Source organism: Bufo gargarizans, chromosome 8, assembly GCF_014858855.1.
Source record: "Bufo gargarizans isolate SCDJY-AF-19 chromosome 8, ASM1485885v1, whole genome shotgun sequence".
NCBI lineage: Eukaryota > Metazoa > Chordata > Amphibia > Anura > Bufonidae > Bufo > Bufo gargarizans.
In genome coordinates this window covers 182022667-182042952 of record NC_058087.1, presented here as the reverse complement: position 1 = coordinate 182042952, position 20286 = coordinate 182022667, and the positions used below count along the sequence as shown (strand labels likewise).

General features: G+C 47.3%; 1 protein-coding gene across 2 annotated transcripts in view; it reads left to right on the top strand.

Annotated features, from left to right (window-relative positions):
* The window catches only part of LMF1 (lipase maturation factor 1), a 199022-nt gene that overhangs the window by 169979 nt on the left and 8757 nt on the right, over positions 1-20286 (top strand). For both annotated transcript variants that reach the window (XM_044303094.1, XM_044303095.1), the window contains exons 8-9: positions 503-656; positions 5168-5351. In XM_044303094.1, the coding sequence (XP_044159029.1) occupies positions 503-656; positions 5168-5351 (338 nt within the window). The remainder of the gene's footprint in view (positions 1-502; positions 657-5167; positions 5352-20286) is intronic.

The window sequence follows — 20286 nt, the reverse complement described above, 5'->3', positions numbered from 1 at the left end:
TGCCACACCACGTACAAGCTGTGAACATGTGTGGCGGTCGATGAAAGGATAAGCCATCCATATTATTGCCTTGGAGGTCCCCTTTAATAGAGGAGTACTTGAGCAGCGGTGTGGGGGCGCAGCTTATCACCCTGGGAAATAAACATCTGTGGTAATGGGAAGATTCGTGGACAGATAAGGAACCAGGTTACACAAGCTGACCATGCGGGGGCGCTGTGAGAGAAAATCGGGCAATGATGTCATGGCCACCATGGGAGAGGTCACCTGTCTTTCCCAGATTACTAGCCTAGTAATGCAGCAGTGTCAAGATCTCTGCTTGTTGTCAGTGAACTTGAGCTCCCCTATTTGTATCCAAACCTGACAGCTGAGGGTTTGTTACAATTGTGTCCAGGCTAGACAATCCTACATCAGCAGAACGTATTCCTCTGCTGTCCTGGTGGTTTGTTACAATGTATCAGCCTGGCATGTATTTGTACCACTAATGGTGCCACGTCCTCCGCAGGGTTCTACACCCGCCAGGTGCTTCACATATCTCTGGGCATCCTCATTGCCTACCTCAGCGTCCCGGTGGTCCTGAACCTGGTGAGCGCCAGACAAGTCATGAATGCCTCCTTCAACCCGCTGCGGATTGTCAACACGTATGGAGCTTTTGGCAGGTACTATACAAAATCACCTGCAGGGGGGGCAGTTTTCATGTACGTTGGGCTGTCACCCATCTTTCCCCGACTCCTGCATCTACCTCCCTGTGTAGCAGGTTCATGCACTGATGCCTCTGTAGACAGATGCCATCCACGAGCCTTGAAAAGCCACAGCCCCATATTGTTTGTCACCCAGCTTTCAGACTCCCCAAGGTATAATTACTGAGGAAAGTGGAAAAGCTGGGTGAGCAGGAGTTGTAGGGGCGGCCATATTGGCTTTCACCCCTCTAGACAGTACCTGCTCCGATCGCCTTGGGGTTGCTGCAGGCGGTGACACATTTCTCCTGCAGTGACCTCTAGTGGGGAAATGGGGTATTACAACAGCTCCCATTCAAGTAGTCAAGCCGGGTCCTCCAAAGTGGGAGTCTCCCTTGGCTATTAGATCAGGTTTCCCTCCCAATAGGTTGCTTTGCCATTCAGGTGTCTGGGAGAGCTGAGTAATACCCTCTGCTGCCATATTACTAAGCGCCGCCACCATTGTGGAACCTGGAAAAGATGAGTGACAACCCCTTGTCGGAGCTTTTACGGTTATACTGTTCATACGTCTTGGAAAGCTGGATTACCACCATGACGGCAGCAATATGGTTCGTCACCCAGCTTTCCCAGTAACAGATATACTTAGAATCGTTTTGGCTTTTTAGGGGCGCAGTATAAGACATGCATCTCTTTATTCCCCCCCACATTTCAGGATTTTCTGGCCTCCGGCGTCTACGATGGAAAATGCAGATTTTTTTTTTTCCCTATATTTTCCGTCTGATTCTGGATTTCATGTTCCTGGCCGCGGTGGAGGGTAAACACATGTTAGGGGATTTTTTTTGGACAGTGGAGGGCCGATTCTTGCAAGGAGGACGGATCTCATCCAAAGGCAGGACGACGCCAAGACAAACAGCTTCTGGCGAAATCCATCACCATAAAATCATCTCTACCTTATTACCCGCGGTGGGGGGGGGGGGCTGTGATCCCGGGCACGGCACCACCTGGAAAACCGCTATGTACATATATTAGACCCCCGTCCCCTTTTACAGACTCCTGCTCTGTATAGACAGCCCCTCGTAAAACATGAAGCCTTGGACATGGCGGAGACGTCTTCCTTCCTCACACCTAAATCCCTGCAGTGACAGGCGGCGGTTTTAGCCTCATCCCAGTCATTTACCTTATAGTACAGATTCCTTTTAAAGGGATTGTGCAAGGTCGAAAAGCATGGCAAAAAACTGCGCCACCCCTGTCTGCAGGTTCTGCCTGGTATTGCAGTTCGGCCATATTCACGTCAGTGGAGCTGAGCTGCAATACCAGACACAATCCACGGACAGCGAGGGCGCTGTAACTAATCCTAGACAAACCCTTTATTCTGGAATGTAATCATCTGGTAGAAAGCAGTCCGCTAAATCAGAATGGGAGCCAAAAACTAGGAAGAGATAAGGAATTACCGAAAAAATCCTTATTAACCAGTATAGACACTTAGGTCGGAGTGCCGCCTTACTTTTCGCAGTAACCTCTGAAATCCAGTAATCCGACCTGATGCTGATTCTTCATATGCCAAATTATTGGAATTCTCTGTGTCTCGCCAAGCAGCATGGAGGTCGGGGGACCCTCCATCTCCACTTAGGTGTGGCATCAGAGGTGGCACCCACATCTACAAGACATTTATGGCATACCCACAGAATATGAGTTAAAGGGGTACTCCCATGTTGGACACTAGGGGGCATATCTGAGCGGAGTCCACAAAGCACCGGAGGGTGCACTGCGCATGCGTGGCCGCCCTCCATTGACTTATATTTGGGACTCATGGAAATGGCCAAGCCAGAGCTTTTTCGGCGCTCCTATAGAAACAAATGGAGGAGGGCCACGCGTGAACAGTGCACCCTCCCTCTGGCGCTTTGTGGACTCCATTCTAAGGTGTGGACGTGCACCGATCAGATATTGGGGGCATATCCTAGCGATGGGAATACCCCTTTCATGGCAGTTGTAGTTTTACAAGAGCCAATTGTTAAGGTCCTCTACAGCCAAATAAGGCGCTGTCGCTTTAAGAAATGGTTCCTATAACTTGCATTGAGTGACCTGTCTCCAGACCAGGGTAAATCAAGCTGATGGGGCACGACTGCCAAGTGCGGGCTCCCGGGGGCCCACCACGGACGGCCTCTGTCCGCTCCTCGGTCCTGAGAGCGACGCCAGCCCCGAGACCTCTTGTAATTCCAGCTTGTGTAAACCAATAAAATCTAAGCACGGGGCCGGTAATGAATGTGGGAGCCTGCGGAGGCTGACATCTCGGAGATCTCACAGTAGGAGCCCACTTTTATTACTAATTTGGTGTCCCTGATTTACAAAGTGTTTGTTACCGCTGGGCTGCCAGCCACGGCCATAACTCACCCGGCACTGCTACATATGAAACGTGCGGCCCCCACAAATCTATTAAAGGTGGGGAGCGATCCTCAGATCTGCCGGAATAATGTTCCATTTCATAATCGAGCTCTAGACGGGCCCCGGGGACCAGGACGTGGGCCAGGATTAACCCCTTCCACCCCCATGGCAGGATGTTGATCGGGTAGCGGTGAGACCCCTCGCTGTCCTCATCTTTGGACGTCCCGTTGATTATTTTGGCAGCGGATTACGCTCGCGCCTCTTGGAAGGACCACCTGTGGGAATCCTCGCCCCCGATATCTCGGAGTGGGGGAGGAAGGGTTAATGAATGACGCATCCCTTCCGTCCTCCTGATGTGACGCAGCAGTGTAAAGCAGCACAGAGGATAACCAGCGGGTGACCTCCACAGCGCATGACCCCGGGGCGACATTGCACCTGTGACCCTAGGGTCAGGACTCACCCGAATCTGAGAACTTTCCGTCCCCTGGACGCCAGCACCCCGCTGAGTATAGCGCAAATAAGAGCCTCCTTGCAACATTTTGGGATTTACATACTTCATAGTAATTCTGTATTCATGAACCAGGAAGCTCAGGATGAACGTTGGTGTCGATCTCTCCCAGGATTGGTTCTGTACGTGATAGGGGCGATGGGGTGAGTTCAGTAGCCTTCAGCCTCCACAAAAGCTGCTCAGCCTGTGCAAGTCCTTTTTTTTTTTTTGTACATTTTTACCAATGGACCAGGAAGCCCAGGATGACCATATGTCCTGCTTAAATAGTCATGAACTAAGCTGTACATCTTAAAAAGGGGGCTTTATGGTGATATAAGTTGCATGGAGTCTCGGCGGAAGCTGTTCTGCTTGTGTCAGTGTATATGTTCTAGATATGCACCCATGAATCAGTTAGCTCAGGATGAGCACATATCTTGGTCCTATTCAGATAGTAGAGAGTGTTTTAAACTAAGCTGTACATCTTAATAGGGGGGCTATATCGTGATATCAGTTGCCTGGAGCACTCTGAGGAAGCTGTTCTGCCTAATTAAGGGTATATGTTGTACATCTGCATGAATCAGGTAGCTCAGGATGAACATAGCTATAGGTCCTGCTCAGATAGTAGAGTGTTTTAAAGTAAGCACATCTTTTAAAAGGGGGCTAACAGTGCTACATGGTTCCTGGAGCTTTGTTGAAAGCTGCTCTGCCTGTGTAACTGTATTTATTGAAGACCTACAGTGGTGTAGATTGCTTCAAGATGGGTGCCATGTGGTAGTTTCAGTTGCCTGCAGTCGCAATGGATGTTGCTCAGCCTGAGTAAGTGCAAGTCTCTGTCCTTATTCTGTACTAATGCAGCAGGCGGCTCAGGATGAGCAGAGTTTTATTTCTCATTTACATTGCTGAGACTATTTTCTCATGATGTTGTATATGCGAAGATGAGGCTACACGGTGTTAGCCATTGCCTGGGGCTTTGGCGGACTCTACGGTACTCTACTTACAAAGGTGTAAGCATTTGTTGTAAATCCATACTCATGAATCAGGATGCTCAGGATGCACAGTGGTATAGATCTCTTCAGGTTCAGCGCTATATATGTTGTCCATCTTAAGATGGGGCTGTGTGGTAATTTCAGTTGCTTGGGGCCTTGGTGGAAACTGCTTTATAAGGGCTCGTTCACACGAACGTGTGCTGCCCTTTGCCGTATTGTGGACCGTATTTGTGGATCCGCAATACACGGGCACCGTTCCGTGGCCATTCATTTCAATGGGTCCGCAAACCCGTAGATACGGAACGGAACACTAGGCAAGCCTTACGGAGTGCTTCCTGGGGTTCCGTGCCTCCGCAACGCAAAAAGATAGAACTCGCTCTATCTTTTTGCGGAACGGAAGGATCGCGGACCCATTCAAGTGAATGGGTCTGCAATCCCCATGCGCCTGCCCCACGGACGGTGCCTGTGCATTGCGGACCGCAATTTGCGGTCCACAGCACGGGCACAGGCTTCACACGTTCGTGTAAACGATCCCGAAGTCTCAAATCCTGAATCAGGCTGCTCAGGATGAACATACACAGGCTCTGCTCAGCTTGCCGATTTTTATCATATTTTTTGTCGTTGTATTTCTCACCCAGTGTCACCAAGGATAGGACGGAGGTGATCATCCAGGGGACGTCCAGTCTGGATCCCAAAGACCCCAACGCTGTTTGGGAAGAATACGAGTTTAACTGCAAACCGGGCAATTTAACCCGCCGGCCGTGTGTAATCAGCCCCTACCACTACCGCCTCGACTGGCTGATGTGGTTCGCGGCTTTCCAGGTAATAAGCCTCCTATTGTTCTTCCTGTCACTGCCGTTCTGTTAATGGAAACCTCTCACCAGACCCTTAATGTGGACAGGAGGACGCGGGCGTTACTGCACCTGCCCATCACAGCCAATCAGCAGAGCCCACAGCGATCACATGATTCATTACACTGCAGCCCTTTACACGGGCCGATGGTCAGCCGAATACCTGTCCATGAGAACATCACATGATCATTGCCTGGTGTGAACAGGGGACGTGCCGCCGACTGTGTGCAGACTGGATGGGGCTGAGCGAGCGCTAAACGAGCGCGCCAAACATCACTCTTCAGATGGCAGCGGGAAAGACACTTTAACGAGCGCCGACTGACTTGTAATAGTGTCAATCAGCACTCGTTTATGGCCAGTCAGTGGTCCTTATAAAAGGACCTGTAGTGATAGAAGTCTGGATGGATAGATGATAGATACATAGATATTAGATAGATATTTCATATCTATCTCTCATATCTGTCTATCTATCTATCTCATATCTATCTATCTATCTATCTCATATCTATCTATCTATCTATCTATCTCATATCTATCTATCTATCTCATATCTATCTATCTATCTATCTATCTCATATCTATCTATCTATCTCATATCTCTCTCTCTATCTCTCATATCTCTCTCATATCTATCTATCTATCTATCTCTCTCTCATATCTATCCATCTATCTATCTATCTCTCTCATATCTATCTCTCTCTCATCTCTCTCTCTCTCTCTCTCTCTCTCTCTCTATCTATCTATCTCATATCTATGTATCTATCTATTTATTTATCTCTCATATCTATCTATCTATCTATCTATCTATCTATCTATCTCTCTCTCTTATATCTATCTATCTATCGCTCATATCTCTCTCTCTCTCTCTCTCTCTCTTATATCTATCTATCTATCTCTCTATCTATGTATCTCATATCTATCTATCTATCTCTCATATCTATCTCTCTCTCTTATATCTATCTATCATCTCATATCTCTCTCTCTCTCTCATATCTATCTCTCTCTCTTATATCTATCTATCATCTCATATCTCTCTCTCTCTCTCTCATATCTATCTCTCTCTCTTATATCTATCTATCTCTCATATCTATCTCTCTCTCTTATATCTATCTATCGCTCATATCTCTCTCTCTCTCTCTCTCTCTCATATCTATCTCTCTCTCTTATATCTATCTATCTATCGCTCATATCTCTCTCTCTCTCTCTCTCATATCTATCTCTCTCTCTCTTATATCTATCTATCTATCGCTCATATCTCTCTCTCTCTCTCTCTCATATCTATCTCTCTCTCTCTTATATCTATCTATGAGATAGATATGAGAGAGAATAGATAGATATAAGTGAGGAAGTCTTCCGTATTTCCGGATCATCAGGCACCTCACATCCAATCATATTTAATATTCATTCTGTATTGTGATGCAAATTAGAGCGCCATCGGAGGTTGGGGGTAGTTGTCCAGCAGCTAGTCTGTGTGGCCAGTCTTTCCCCTGGATTACACTGATGTTTTCGCAGGGACCCGTCCCGCTGTGTGAACAGCGCAGTTATGATTGGCGCAGGCGCTCGTAACCGCTGATGGTTAATATTCCCGCAGACAAATGGTCCTTTCAGGGATCCCCACAACTATGTGCGCGGTGTTTACCCTGCGCCCCAGCCGCGCGCTTCTGTTTGCCTTGATTATTTTTGGGATGATGTCGCGCGCCATCGGTAAATAACCACTGGCTAATCCCACAGCAAATACCCGCGTTTACGAGCAGTCCGGGGTGGAAGGGGATCGTTTTACAAATGATGGCGGGTGGGGGAGGGAAGGCAGCGCTTCTGTTTCTTAAAAGAATTTTCCATCTTGAAGTGACTGTAGTGTATTCAGGTGGTGTGTTCTGTGTACTACCTGCCTGTCGGGGATGGAAAGAGTTAATATGAGGGGGGGGGGGGGGTGTTGTCCCTGGATACAGTGTATAACTCAGGGTGACAACACATAGATACATGCACAGGCATATTTAAAGGGGTACACCCATTGTTAATACTGTGGTGTGTTGCCAGGATTTCTGCGGTCGGGGTCTCCCATTCTGCCAATAGGTGGGGGTCCCAGCAGTCGGACCACCTGCAATTAAGCATTCATAACCTATGCCGTGGATGGGTGATTATTTTTTCTACCTGGAATACCCCTTTAAACGGCGTGTTCTGGACTAGAAAAAACATGGCCGCTCTCATCCAGAAATAGCGCCACACCTGTCCATAGGTCGTATCTGGTATTGCAGCTTCACTGAAGTGAATGGGGCTGAGCTGCAATACCACACACGGCCTGTAGACAAGCGTGGCGTCCATCCGTCGGACACCAGGAAGTGATAGCATATCCTAAACCTGTCACCGATTCCTATAGTGGGAAAATCCTTTAATTTAAAGGGGCTGTCCACTTCTAACAATCTCTTTTTGTAAGAAGATAAGCTGATCAATTGTGCATTTGACTCCCAGTGATCGGCTGTGATTGACCTTGGCAGCAAGTGTGCGGTTTCCCTGCAGCGCCCCCGCAGGTGACATGAAGTATTACATGGTGCTTATTGAAATCCGTGTGGGGTCCTCATGGAAGCTTTTTAGGGTGACAACCACGATATAGCTCCCACCTGGGTTGTCGGGACTCTCTGATGTCTGTGGGTAGATTATGCAGTGGTATATCTCACCCCTTCTATTCTCTGCATTACCAGTGCTGTTCAGGAGTCCAGGAAAGTTGGGTTATCCCTCTCTATGTGGGGGCTCTCACCCAGCCTTTTCAGATTACCAAATGACTGGTGCTATGTCCCCCACCCCAATATCACTGTATGTCTGTCCCTGGGAAAGCTGGGTCCATGTAAACTGGAGGCCAGTTCTTGTGATATGCCCACCATTAAAAATCCTACAAGGGAATTTCACCCAGCTTTCCCAGGTAATGAATGGCACATCTGCCTGGTTATGTATATCTAGGAGGATGTACCATACAGTAAAGCTGGGGCACGACCCACATAGGGGCCACCCAACTTTCCCAGGAACAGATTAGAATATTTAAAGGGGAAGTGCACTTTAGTTAAATCAGTAGACGTCGGGACCCCTTCTATTTGGAGAAAGGGTTAAATAAATCCCGGGCGGGGGCGCGGTGAGTGGAAGTCGCTGGTATTTACTATGCAGGGCCGCGTCCAGTAATAACAGATCGTCCGGTGTTTACAGTCAAAAAGGCAGCGGGCAGCTGGCACCCAGGGGAGACCGACATGCTGGGGGGAAGGGGGGTGTTAGATTAATGGCAGCGGGCATGGCCGGGCGTGTGCAAGAGAAATATTTAGCCACAGCTACTCGTTTCTGCAGCTCTGGGGTGTCGTGTCACTGTGCCAGTCACTGGTTGGCACCGTCACAGCGTATGTGGACGTGGTCTGTTATATGGAAATGAAGGGTAAGTGCAGTAAACCCCTGCTTCCCAGAGGTTGTGGCCCCCTTCCCATGCCATAGAAGTGCTGGGCCCCTTCTTCTCAAGGGCCCCATAGAGGCATCATGGGCATTCTGCATGGCACATAGCCCAGAATACAGTTTCCTTCTGCGTTTGTGACTGTTCCTCCAGTGATTCACCAGCTTCAGCCTGTATGTAATATTCAGCCATAGTTAAATCTGCTCCTGGGAAAGCTGGGTGCCCCCCCCCCCCCCCCATGGCACTTTCCTGTAACCCTTAGCGGTAAACCTGCCTCATTAAGTAGGTAATATGACACTATGTAACTGGGTTAGATTTGCCATTCAGAAGTCTAGAGAAGCTGGGTGACAACCAATATGGCCTTCATTCCCAGTCTCTTTAGGGGTGTCACCCAGCTTTCCCATAATCCTTAATGGTAAATCTGTCACTTTATGTAGGGATACTGAAGCAGGGGATGTATCCTTACATGGACAGGTTAGATCCGCCATTCAGGAGTCCAAGAAAGCTGGGTCACAACCTGTATGGCCTCCATTCCCAGCCTTAACAGGGCTGTCACCCAGCTTTTCTAAAGTTCTTAATACAGGGAATATCATATTGCATAACTAGATTAGATTTGCCATTCAGGAGTCCAGGAAAGCTGGGTGACAACCAATATGGCTGCCAGGACTACTCACCTTGCCTAATTATGCAGTGACTACAGGGGTCGTCACCCAACTTTCCTGGGCTCCTGAATGGCAAATATAACCTGTTCATGTAAGGATAAATCCCCTGCTTCAATATCACTGCATAAAGAGGCAGATTTACCAGTATGGGTGATAGGAAAGCTGGGTGACATCACCCGTGGGATTGGAGGCCATACTGGTTGCCACCCATCTTCCCCAGACACAGATATTACTGACAAACAGCAGCATATAGTTTTTTTCAAGCTTTTCATGATCTCTGCTTGATGTCAGTGAACCGATCTGGTATCACATCCGGCTCCTTGATACATTGTCGACGAGCTGCAATTCACTGCGTGCAAGCAGAGATCCAGTGTAACAAGAGCTGGAAACGCAGAGAACTTTCCAAGCTTCAGAATTTTTCAAGCTTTATCAACACAAGCCTGGGCATGTGGAAGTAGATTTCGGGACCCCTGAAGGGAGCCCAGCTCCTGCAGCCCCCCAGAGGCTGAGATCCAGGCCGGATGGTCGTGCACGGGGCAGGGATTGCCGCTGCCGGTCAGGAACGTGCGCTCAGAACAATGCACTAGTGTTTCACGTCTCGCCTTCTGCCAGTCGAATTCACACCTCACATCCTGACACAAGCCAGCAGCATCTGAGCGCTGCCGCACCACCCTAACTGCCCGGGACCCCCCGCTCTGGGATTTACACAGCGCAGTTCACACATTGTAGCGTCCCCTCGTCAATAATGGAGTCCATCTGTAGGGAAATGAGCGGTCGGCGGGCACCGCTGGTATACTGCCTGCTGCCGCCAATGTGACGGGACCCCTCGGCCATGTATGGTCATCCAGAACCCATAATGCCACCAATATATTAGGGAATTGCTTGGTGAGCGATTCCCTGCTGTAGCTCCATGCCTGTACCATTGCAAGGCTCTTTACTGTAGACTGCAGAGGAGCCGTCGCAATGTGCCGCCTTCCCCCACTCCTCTTTTGCAATAAAAGTCCTGCAAATTTCTAATATTACTTTGCGTTCCCTTTCCTCAGCATTTGCAAGATCTCTGCTTGCTGTCAGCAAAGTGAAGCAGTCACCGTTTCCTGTGTTGTCACACAGCTGAGGATTTGTTACAGCCTGTCAGTCAGAGGCAGCAGCCACACACCTGTGCTGGTTTGTTACAATGTACCAGTGCCGGTAAAATGTATCAGCCCAGAGAGCAGGCAGTTTGGCTCACAGAGGATTGTCTGGACTGGATGCAAGTGTAGCAAACGCTCAGCTGTGAGGTCAGGATGGGTTTTCAGCCTCTGGGTGTGATTTAAGGTTGTTTTCATTTGCACACAGCAAATTTGCACACAGCAAGCAGAGATCTTGAAAATAGTCAGGAATTGAAACACAAAAGCATGTGAAAGTTTAGTCTCCTTTAGGGCTCATGCACACGACCGTATGTATCTTGCGGTCCGCAAAAAAACAGATACACAAAAATACGGATGATGTCCGTTTGCATTCCGTATTTTGCGGAACGGAACAGCTGGCCCCTAAGGCGCCCCGTTGCCGTATTGCGGACCGCATTTGCGGATCCGCAATACACCGGTGCCGTTTCGTGGGCATTCCGTATCACAGATGCCGACCCATTCACTTCAATGGGGTTTCGTCTCGTACTTCCATTCCGCAAAAAGGTAGAACATGTCCCTTATCTTTTTGCGGAACGGCCGGATCGCGGACTCATTAAAGTGAATGGGTCGGCGATCCGCTGCAGCTGCCACACGGACAGTGTTCGTGCATTGCGGCCCCATGTTGCTGGCCGCAGCACGACCACGGGGCGCACGCGTTCGTGTGCAGGAGGCCTAATAGAACAGTCCTATCCTTGCCCGTAATGCCGACAATAATAGGACATGTTCTATTGCTTTTGCGGAAAGGACATACGGAAACGGAATGCACACAGAGTAACTTCCATTTTTTTGTGGACCCATTGAAATGAATGGTTCCGTATACGGTCCACAAAAAATGCCGTAGAGGTTGGCCACACCACCAATATGGGGGTGGGTGCATTGGACTTGGAGCTACATTCCTACCTTTGCCCACCAACTTTAGTGGGCATGGGGGGCTAGTCAACTGACTAAGGGAACCAATGGGAGAGAGGGTTAGATCAATTGGGGCATCTAGGAATTAGGGGGGCACATTTTGTACACCTCTTAAAGGGGTTCTTCACTTTGGACAGTTAGTTCTCACTCGTTGGAAGGATCCCTTAAGCCGATCCCAAGGTGCCCACCTGCCGGGACCTTCATCGTTCAGCTGTAATATGTGGTGAGACCTGGCACTAAGGGGGAGATATATCTAGACCTGCGCTGGCGGAAGATGCATCTAATTTATGACGAGCTGCAGTCCGCGCGCCTAAACAGAAATCTACATCAGCTCAGAGCTGCCGTAGATTTCCGGCATAATTTGCGCCAGAAAACTGGCGTTATTGAAGATAAATTTGTCGTTGGTGCTGGTCACGCCCCCTTCCTGCCTTTGCCTCGCCCTCTTTAAGTGGCGAGGATGGTGTAAAAACCGGGTGATGAGACTAGTTTGAAAAAAAAAAGTTGTGTTTAAATAGTTACAAACACATCTTTGCGACTTTTTAATGTAACTTTTCAGGCGCAAGGCAGATGATAAATCTCCCCCTATGTTTGGTTTCCCTGTAGCACCCCCAGAGGTCAGATGAAGTATTACACTGTGTAATACAGGACGGGTCCTCCAGATTGAGAGATGATCTTTACAACCACTCTTTACCCCCCCCCCCCCCCATACATTATATTTATAAACTTGACAACCCCTTTAAAGGGATTGTGTCGCTTCAGCAAAATAACATTTTTCATGTAGAGAAAGTTAATACAAGGCACTTACTAATGTTTTGTGATTCTCCGTGTTGCCTCCTTTGCTGGTTGGATTCATTTTTCCATCACATTATACACTTCTCGTTACCATGGTTACGACCACCCTGCAATCCATCAGCGGTGGTCGTGCTTGCACACTATAGGATAAAGCACTGGCCTATGTGAGCTCCCACGGTCCAGAGAGGCTGACGCTTTATCACGGCCACCACTAATGGATTGCAGGGTGGTCGTAACCATGGTAACGAAAAGTGTATAATGTGATGGAAAAATGAATCCAGCCAGCAAAGGAGGCAACATGGAGAATCAGAATACATTAGTAAGTGCCTGGTATTAACTTTCTCTACGAGACAATCTGCTGAAGTTAGACAACCCCTTTAAGGAAATTAGGGACATTAAAAACTTATTGCTTTTTATCGGACATTCCAGCTTTATTTTACCATCCTCTAACTGGAGTTCAAACCAGGGTTTCCCTATTTGTTCTTGTGGGTGCAGGAGCATTAAAGGGGAGCTCTGCAGAAAAAGACCACTCCTTTTAAGTCCATTAATTAAATTTGCTTTGCCAGGGCTATTTCTTACAGTGTCATGCTCCTTGTATAGGTTGGGAAGGGGTTAACCTCCTGTAGGTAATGATTACATGCCTTGTGCCAGGCCTCGCTGTTGCATCACTAGGCACGGCCATTATCCTTGCAGAGGATGCCAGTCTCTCGGGCGATCCCCTAGCTTTTAGCCAACCGATGTCCATGGCTAAAAGTTGGCAGTAGCCTCCACCTAGCAAGAAGCAGCGCTAACGCCTCTGCCCAAACTACTGGTGTGGAAAGCAAGGAGCCGGAGTCACGTCGTAAACTAGTCGAGGAGCAAATGTCGGCACCATGGGCAGCGCCCTGACACATATCCCACACTGAGAACCAGTCCATAGCTGTGTCTCCATGAATCAGCAAGGGAATCCGCTCCGGCTGTAAACACGTCTCCTTGTCTGCAGAACTGGCACTCGCTTCCGTATGCCCACAGGGAGCGGGCTCGGTGTGAGTCATTCGCCCCCGAATGGGGGAAAAACTGGCAGGAGCCATACCAACCCTGCCACGGCACATGAGGCCCCGTATGTCTCTGGGCAAGATCTGCAGCACATCACTATGATGTAAGCAGGCGGGTAAGAGCGCAGAGAAAATGGGAGGAAATGAAGGTTTATTTGGAAATAAAAATGAAATTTAATACATTATTGGTACTCGCTGAGGCAGAAACTGCAGCGGGCGGCATGTTATTTACACCAGGTGCTATGTGCTCGTGTAATGGCATGCGCTGACCACCAGGTGGCGCTTACTTTAATGATACATTAAGCTCTTGCCAAAAAACATGTCGTATAACAGGCTCTCATAATAAGGTCTCTCTGTTGTCTAGTTTGTGAGACTATTCCCAGGCCGCCTGGTGCTACACATACAGACGTGGACAAAATTGTTGGTACCCTTTGGTCAATGAAAGAAAAAGTCACAATGGTCACAGAAATAACTTTAATCTGACAAAAGTAATAATAAATTAAAATTCTATAAATGTTAACCAATGAAAGTCAGACATTGTTTTTCAACCATGCTTCAACAGAATTATGTAAAAAAATAAACTCATGAAACAGGCATGGACAAAAATGATGGTACCCCTAGAAAACACAGAACATAATGTGACCAAAGGGACATGTTAATTCAAGGTGTGTCCACTAATTAGCATCACAGGTGTCTACAACCTTGTAATCAGCCATTGGGCCTATATATATGGCTCCAGGTAATCACTGTGTTGTTTGGTGATATGGTGTGTACCACACTCGACATGGACCAGAGGAAGCAAAGGAAAGAGCTGTCTCAAGAGATCAGAAAGAAAATTATAGACAAGCATGTTAAAGGTAAAGGCTATAAGACCATCTCCAAGCAACTAGATGTTCCTGTGAGTACAGTTGCACATATTATTCATAAGTTTAAGATCCATGGGACTGTAGCCAACCTCCCTGGACGTGGCCGCAGGAGGAAAATTGATGACAAATCTAAGAGACGGATAATCCGAATGGTAACAAAAGAGCCTAGAAAGACTTCTAAAGAGATTCAAGGTGAACTTCATGCTCAAGGAACATCAGTGTCAGATCGCACCATCCGTCGTTGTTTGAGCCAAAGTGGACTACATGGGAGACGACCAAGGAGGACACCATTGTTGAAAACGAATCATAAAAAAGCAAGACTGGAATATGCCAAACTACATGTTGACAAGCCACAAAGCTTCTGGGAGAATGTCCTGTGGACAGATGAGACAAAAATCGAAGTTTTTGCCAAGGCACATCAGCTGTATGTTCACAGACGAAAAAATGAAGCATATCAAGAAAAGAACACTGTCCCTACTGTGAAACATGGAGGAGGCTCTGTTATGTTCTGGGGCTGCTTTGCTGCGTCTGGCACAGGGTGTCTTGAATCTGTGCAGGGTACAATGAAATCTCAAGACTATCAAGGAATTCTAGAGAGAAATGTACTAGCCAGTGTCAGAAAGCTTGGTCTCAGTCGCAGGTCATGGGTCTTGCAACAGGACAATGACCCAAAACACACCGCTAAAAACACCCAAGAATGGCTAAGAGGAAAAAATTGGACTATTCTAAAGTGGCCTTCTATGAGCCCTGACCTCAATCCTATTGAGCATCTTTGGAAGGAGCTGAAACATGCAGTCTGGAAAAGGCACCCTTCAAACCGGACACAACTGGAGCAGTTTGCTCATGAGGAGTGGGCCAAAATACCTGCTGAGAGGTGCAGATGTCTCATTGACAGTTACAGGAAGCGTTTGATTGCAGTGATTGCCTCAAAAGGTTGCGCAACAAAATATTAAGTTAGGGGTACCATCATTTTTGTCCATGCCTGTTTCATGAGTTTATTTTTTTACATAATTCTGTTGAAGCATGGTTGAAAAACAATGTCTGACTTTCATTGGTTAACATTTATAGAATTTTAATTTATTATTACTTTTGTCAGATTAAAGTTATTTCTGTGACCATTGTGACTTTTTCTTTCATTGACCAAAGGGTACCAACAATTTTGTCCACGTCTGTATATTAAATGCTTTATAGAGAGGGAGGAAGAGAGAACCGAAGCCCATATAGGGAATTGCAGCAATTCAGTGTATATGTGTGAGCGTACAGTATTATACTCCAAACACTCCACAAGCTGCTGTTGTCAAGCTGTGCTCTGTATCCATAGAAATGTCTAATGATATTCACAGATGACTGTACACATTATAGAACTGTCTATTGCATGTGAGCTGCAGCAGGAGTTGTCTGCCGGTCATGGACTCTATGCTGTCTATAGACCTGGAGTTGTCTGACGGTCATCGACACTATGCTGTCTATGGAGCTGGAGTTGTCTGCCGGTCATGGCATGGGCACTGTGCACTCTATAGACCTGGAGTTGTCTGCCAGTCATGGGCACTGTGCTCTCTATAGACCTGGAGTTGTCTGCCAGTCATGGGCACTGTGCACTCTATAGACCTGGAGTTGTCTGCCAGTCATGGGCACTGTGCACTCTATAGACCTGGAGTTGTCTTCTGGTCATGGACACTGTGCGCTCTATAGACCTGGAGTTGTCTTCTGGTCATGACATGGGCACTGTGTGCTCTATAGACCTGGAGTTGTCTGCCGGTCATGGGCACTGTATGCTCTCTATAGACCTGGAGTTGTCTTCTGGTCATGGACACTGTGCCCTCTATAGCCCTGGAGTTGTCTTCTGGTCATGACATGGGCACTGTGTGCTCTATAGACCTGGAGTTGTCTGCCGGTCATGGGCACTGTATGCTCTCTATAGACCTGGAGTTGTCTGCCAGTCATGGGCACTGTGCACTCTATAGACCTGGAGTTGTCTACCAGTCATGGACACTGTCATGGACACTGTGCGCTCTATAGACCTGGAGTTGTCTTCTGGTCATGGACACTGTCATGGACACTGTGCGCTCTATAGACCTGGAGTTGTCTTCTGGTCATGGACACTGTCATGGACACTGTGCGCTCTATAGACCTGGAGTTGTCTTCTGGTCATGGACACTGTCATGGACACTGTGCGCTCTATAGACCTGGAGTTGTCTTCCTGTCATGGACACTGTGCGCTCTATAGACCTGGAGTTGTCTTCTGGTCATGGACACTGTGCGCTCTATAGACCTGGAGTTGTCTTCTGGTCATGGACACTGTCATGGACACTGTGCGCTCTATAGACCTGGAGTTGTCTTCTGGTCATGGACACTGTCATGGACACTGTGCGCTCTATAGACCTGGAGTTGTCTTCTGGTCATGGACACTGTGCGCTCTATAGACCTGGAGTTGTCTTCTGGTCATGGACACTGTCATGGACACTGTGCGCTCTATAGACCTGGAGTTGTCTTCTGGTCATGGACACTGTCATGGACACTGTGCGCTCTATAGACCTGGAGTTGTCTTCTGGTCATGGACACTGTCATGGACACTGTGCGCTCTATAGACCTGGAGTTGTCTTCTGGTCATGGACACTGTGCGCTCTATAGACCTGGAGTTGTCTTCTGGTCATGGACACTGTGCGCTCTATAGACCTGGAGTTGTCTTCTGGTCATGACATGGACACTGTGACCTCTATAGACCTGGAGTTGTCTTCCGGTCATGGGCACTGTGCACTCTATAGACCTGGAGTTGTCTGCCAGTCATGGGCACTGCGTGCTCTGTAGATCTGTTTAGAGTAGAAGAAGTCGTCTGCCGGTCATGGACACCGTTTCTTTGCAGAAAAGTAATGCGCAGCCTGTAATGCAAATAAAAAGAATAAAATATCATGATGATTGGTAGGTGTTCTGGCAAATTGGTTAATTTGGAGAAATTTGTGGATAGCTCACCACCCTCCTCAATCAGGTAGGGGTGCTCTAGACGAAAGACTGTTCACTCAAACAGTCTAAAAAGTGAAAGGTAAAATGGGAAAAATACGGCTGGCACTCACTATGTGGTTCACATCAAACAACTATTTTATTAGTCCTAGTTCACAATGGAACGAAAACAACAATACATATATTAATATACGCACTATAAATTAAAAAAACGTTCAAACCCCTAAAAAATTTGTGTAAAATATAATAAAACACAGTTAAAATCTATAATACTGTTGCACAATGAGAATCACAATCTTTTTTTAACTTAATAGTAGTTGATATCCAAGTCTCTTGTATTTGGGAGCTTGTGTCTTTAAATGTGGGACGCTATGGCGTCGGTTCAATGTCCGCTATAGATTTGAAATCCTCAATCCAAAGACAGCAGTAACTTTTTGTATCAAAATACTAGGAGGGTGTTGTTGCCTTTTACAATTGAATGTGACAGTCCTTATATTATGGCTTATGATGTTTTTGCCTGTAAGGGGATGTCGCTTACCCTTCTCAAGGGAGTCTTCAGCAGTCAGAATCGTCCGCTTGTTGCACCGCTCGCTTTCGGCGTCCTCGCACTCTGATGTTGGTCACGTGTTGTCTCAGAGGTATCGCGGGAGTTGGAAACTATGTTTCGATGTACCTACGAGCGGTGTTGTTTTAAAAATATCGAATGGAGCGCTCCACTTCTGAAAAGATGATTCAAATTTTGTCGTTCATGTCCCAACTATTGCAATGTTCAGGGATATAACGCTAAACGCGCTACTGAGGAAGAGGACTGAAGTCCTCGAAACGCGTTTAGCGTTATATCCCTGAACATTGCAATAGTTGGGACATGAACGACAAAATTTGAATCATCTTTTCAGAAGTGGAGCGCTCCATTCGATATTTTTAAAACAACACCGCTCGTAGGTACATCGAAACATAGTTTCCAACTCCCGCGATACCTCTGAGACAACACGTGACCAACATCAGAGTGCGAGGACGCCGAAAGCGAGCGGTGCAACAAGCGGACGATTCTGACTGCTGAAGACTCCCTTGAGAAGGGTAAGCGACATCCCCTTACAGGCAAAAACATCATAAGCCATAATATAAGGACTGTCACATTCAATTGTAAAAGGCAACAACACCCTCCTAGTATTTTGATACAAAAAGTTACTGCTGTCTTTGGATTGAGGATTTCAAATCTATAGCGGACATTGAACCGACGCCATAGCGTCCCACATTTAAAGACACAAGCTCCCAAATACAAGAGACTTGGATATCAACTACTATTAAGTTAAAAAAAGATTGTGATTCTCATTGTGCAACAGTATTATAGATTTTAACTGTGTTTTATTATATTTTACACAAATTTTTTAGGGGTTTGAACGTTTTTTTAATTTATAGTGCGTATATTAATATATGTATTGTTGTTTTCGTTCCATTGTGAACTAGGACTAATAAAATAGTTGTTTGATGTGAACCACATAGTGAGTGCCAGCCGTATTTTTCCCAAATTGGTTAATTTGGTTGTATATATGGTGCACACGGCAAATGTACAGATTTTTGGGGGTGCCTTTTGGATCCTATTGAAATATATATATATATATATATCACACTGAACAAAAATATAAACACAACTCTTTCGGTTTTGCTCCCATTTTGCATGAGCTGAACTCAAAGATCTGAAACATTTTCTACAGACACAAAAGACCCATTACTCCCAAATATTGTTCACAAATCCGTGTTAGTGAGCGCTTCTCCTTTGCCGAGATAATCCATCCCACCTCACAGGTGTGGCATATCAAGGTGCTGATTAGACAGCATGAATATTGCACAGGTGTGCCTTAGACTGCCCACAATAAAAGGACACTCTGAAATGTGCACAGTTTTGCCTTACAGGGATGGGGGGTTAGAAAACCAGTCAGTATCTGGTGTGGCCACCTTTTGCCTCACACAGTGCAAGACATCTCCGTGGTGTAGAGTTGATCAGGTTGTTGATTGTGGCTCAAAGTTACAGAATATTGGCAGGAACTGGAACACGCTGTCGTATACGCAGATCCAGAGCATCCCAAACATGCTCAATGGGTGACGTGTCCGGTGGTATGCTGGCCATGCAAGAACTGGGATGTTTTCAGCTTCCAGGAATGGTGTACAGATCCTTGCAATATGGGGCCGTGCATTATCCTGCTGCAACATGAGGCGATGGTCGTGGATGAACGGCACAACAATGGGCCCCAGGATCTCGTCACGGTATCTCTGTGCATTCAAAATGCCATCAATAAAATGCACCTGAGTTCGTTGTCCATAACATACGCCTGCCCATACCATAACCCCACCGCCACCTTGGGCCACTTGATCCACAACGTTGACGTCAGCAAACCGCTCACCCACACGACGCCACACACGCCGTCTGCCATCTGCCCTGAACAGTGAAAACCGGGACTCATCCGTGAACAGAACGCCTCTCCAACGCGCCAGACGCCATCGAATGTGAGCATTTTCCCACTCAAGTCGGTTACGGCGATGAACTGCAGTCAGGTCCAGACCCCGATGAGGACGACGAGCAGATGAGCTTCCCTGAGACGGTTTCTGACAGTTTGTGCAGAAATTCTTTGGTTATGCAAACCGACTGTTGCTGCAGCTGTCCGGGTGGCTGGTCTCAGACGATCATGGAGGTGACCATGCTGGATGTGGAGGTCCTGGGCTGGTGTGGTCACACGTGGTCTGCGGTTGTGAGGCCGGTTGGATGTACTGCCAAATTCTCTGAAACGTCTTTGGAGACGGCTTATGGTAGAGAAATTAACATTCATTGCACGGGCAACCGCTCTGGTAGACATTCCTGCAGTCAGCATGCCAATTGCACGCTCCCTCAACCGTTGCGACATCTGTGGCATTGTGCTGTGTGATCAAACTGCACATTTCAGAGTGGCCTTTTATTGTGGGCAGTCTAAGGCACACCTGTGCAATATTCATGCTGTCTAATCAGCACCTTGATATGCCGCACCTGTGAGGTGGGATGGATTATCTCGGCAAAGGAGAAGCGCTCACTAACACGGATTTTGGACAGATTTGTGAAC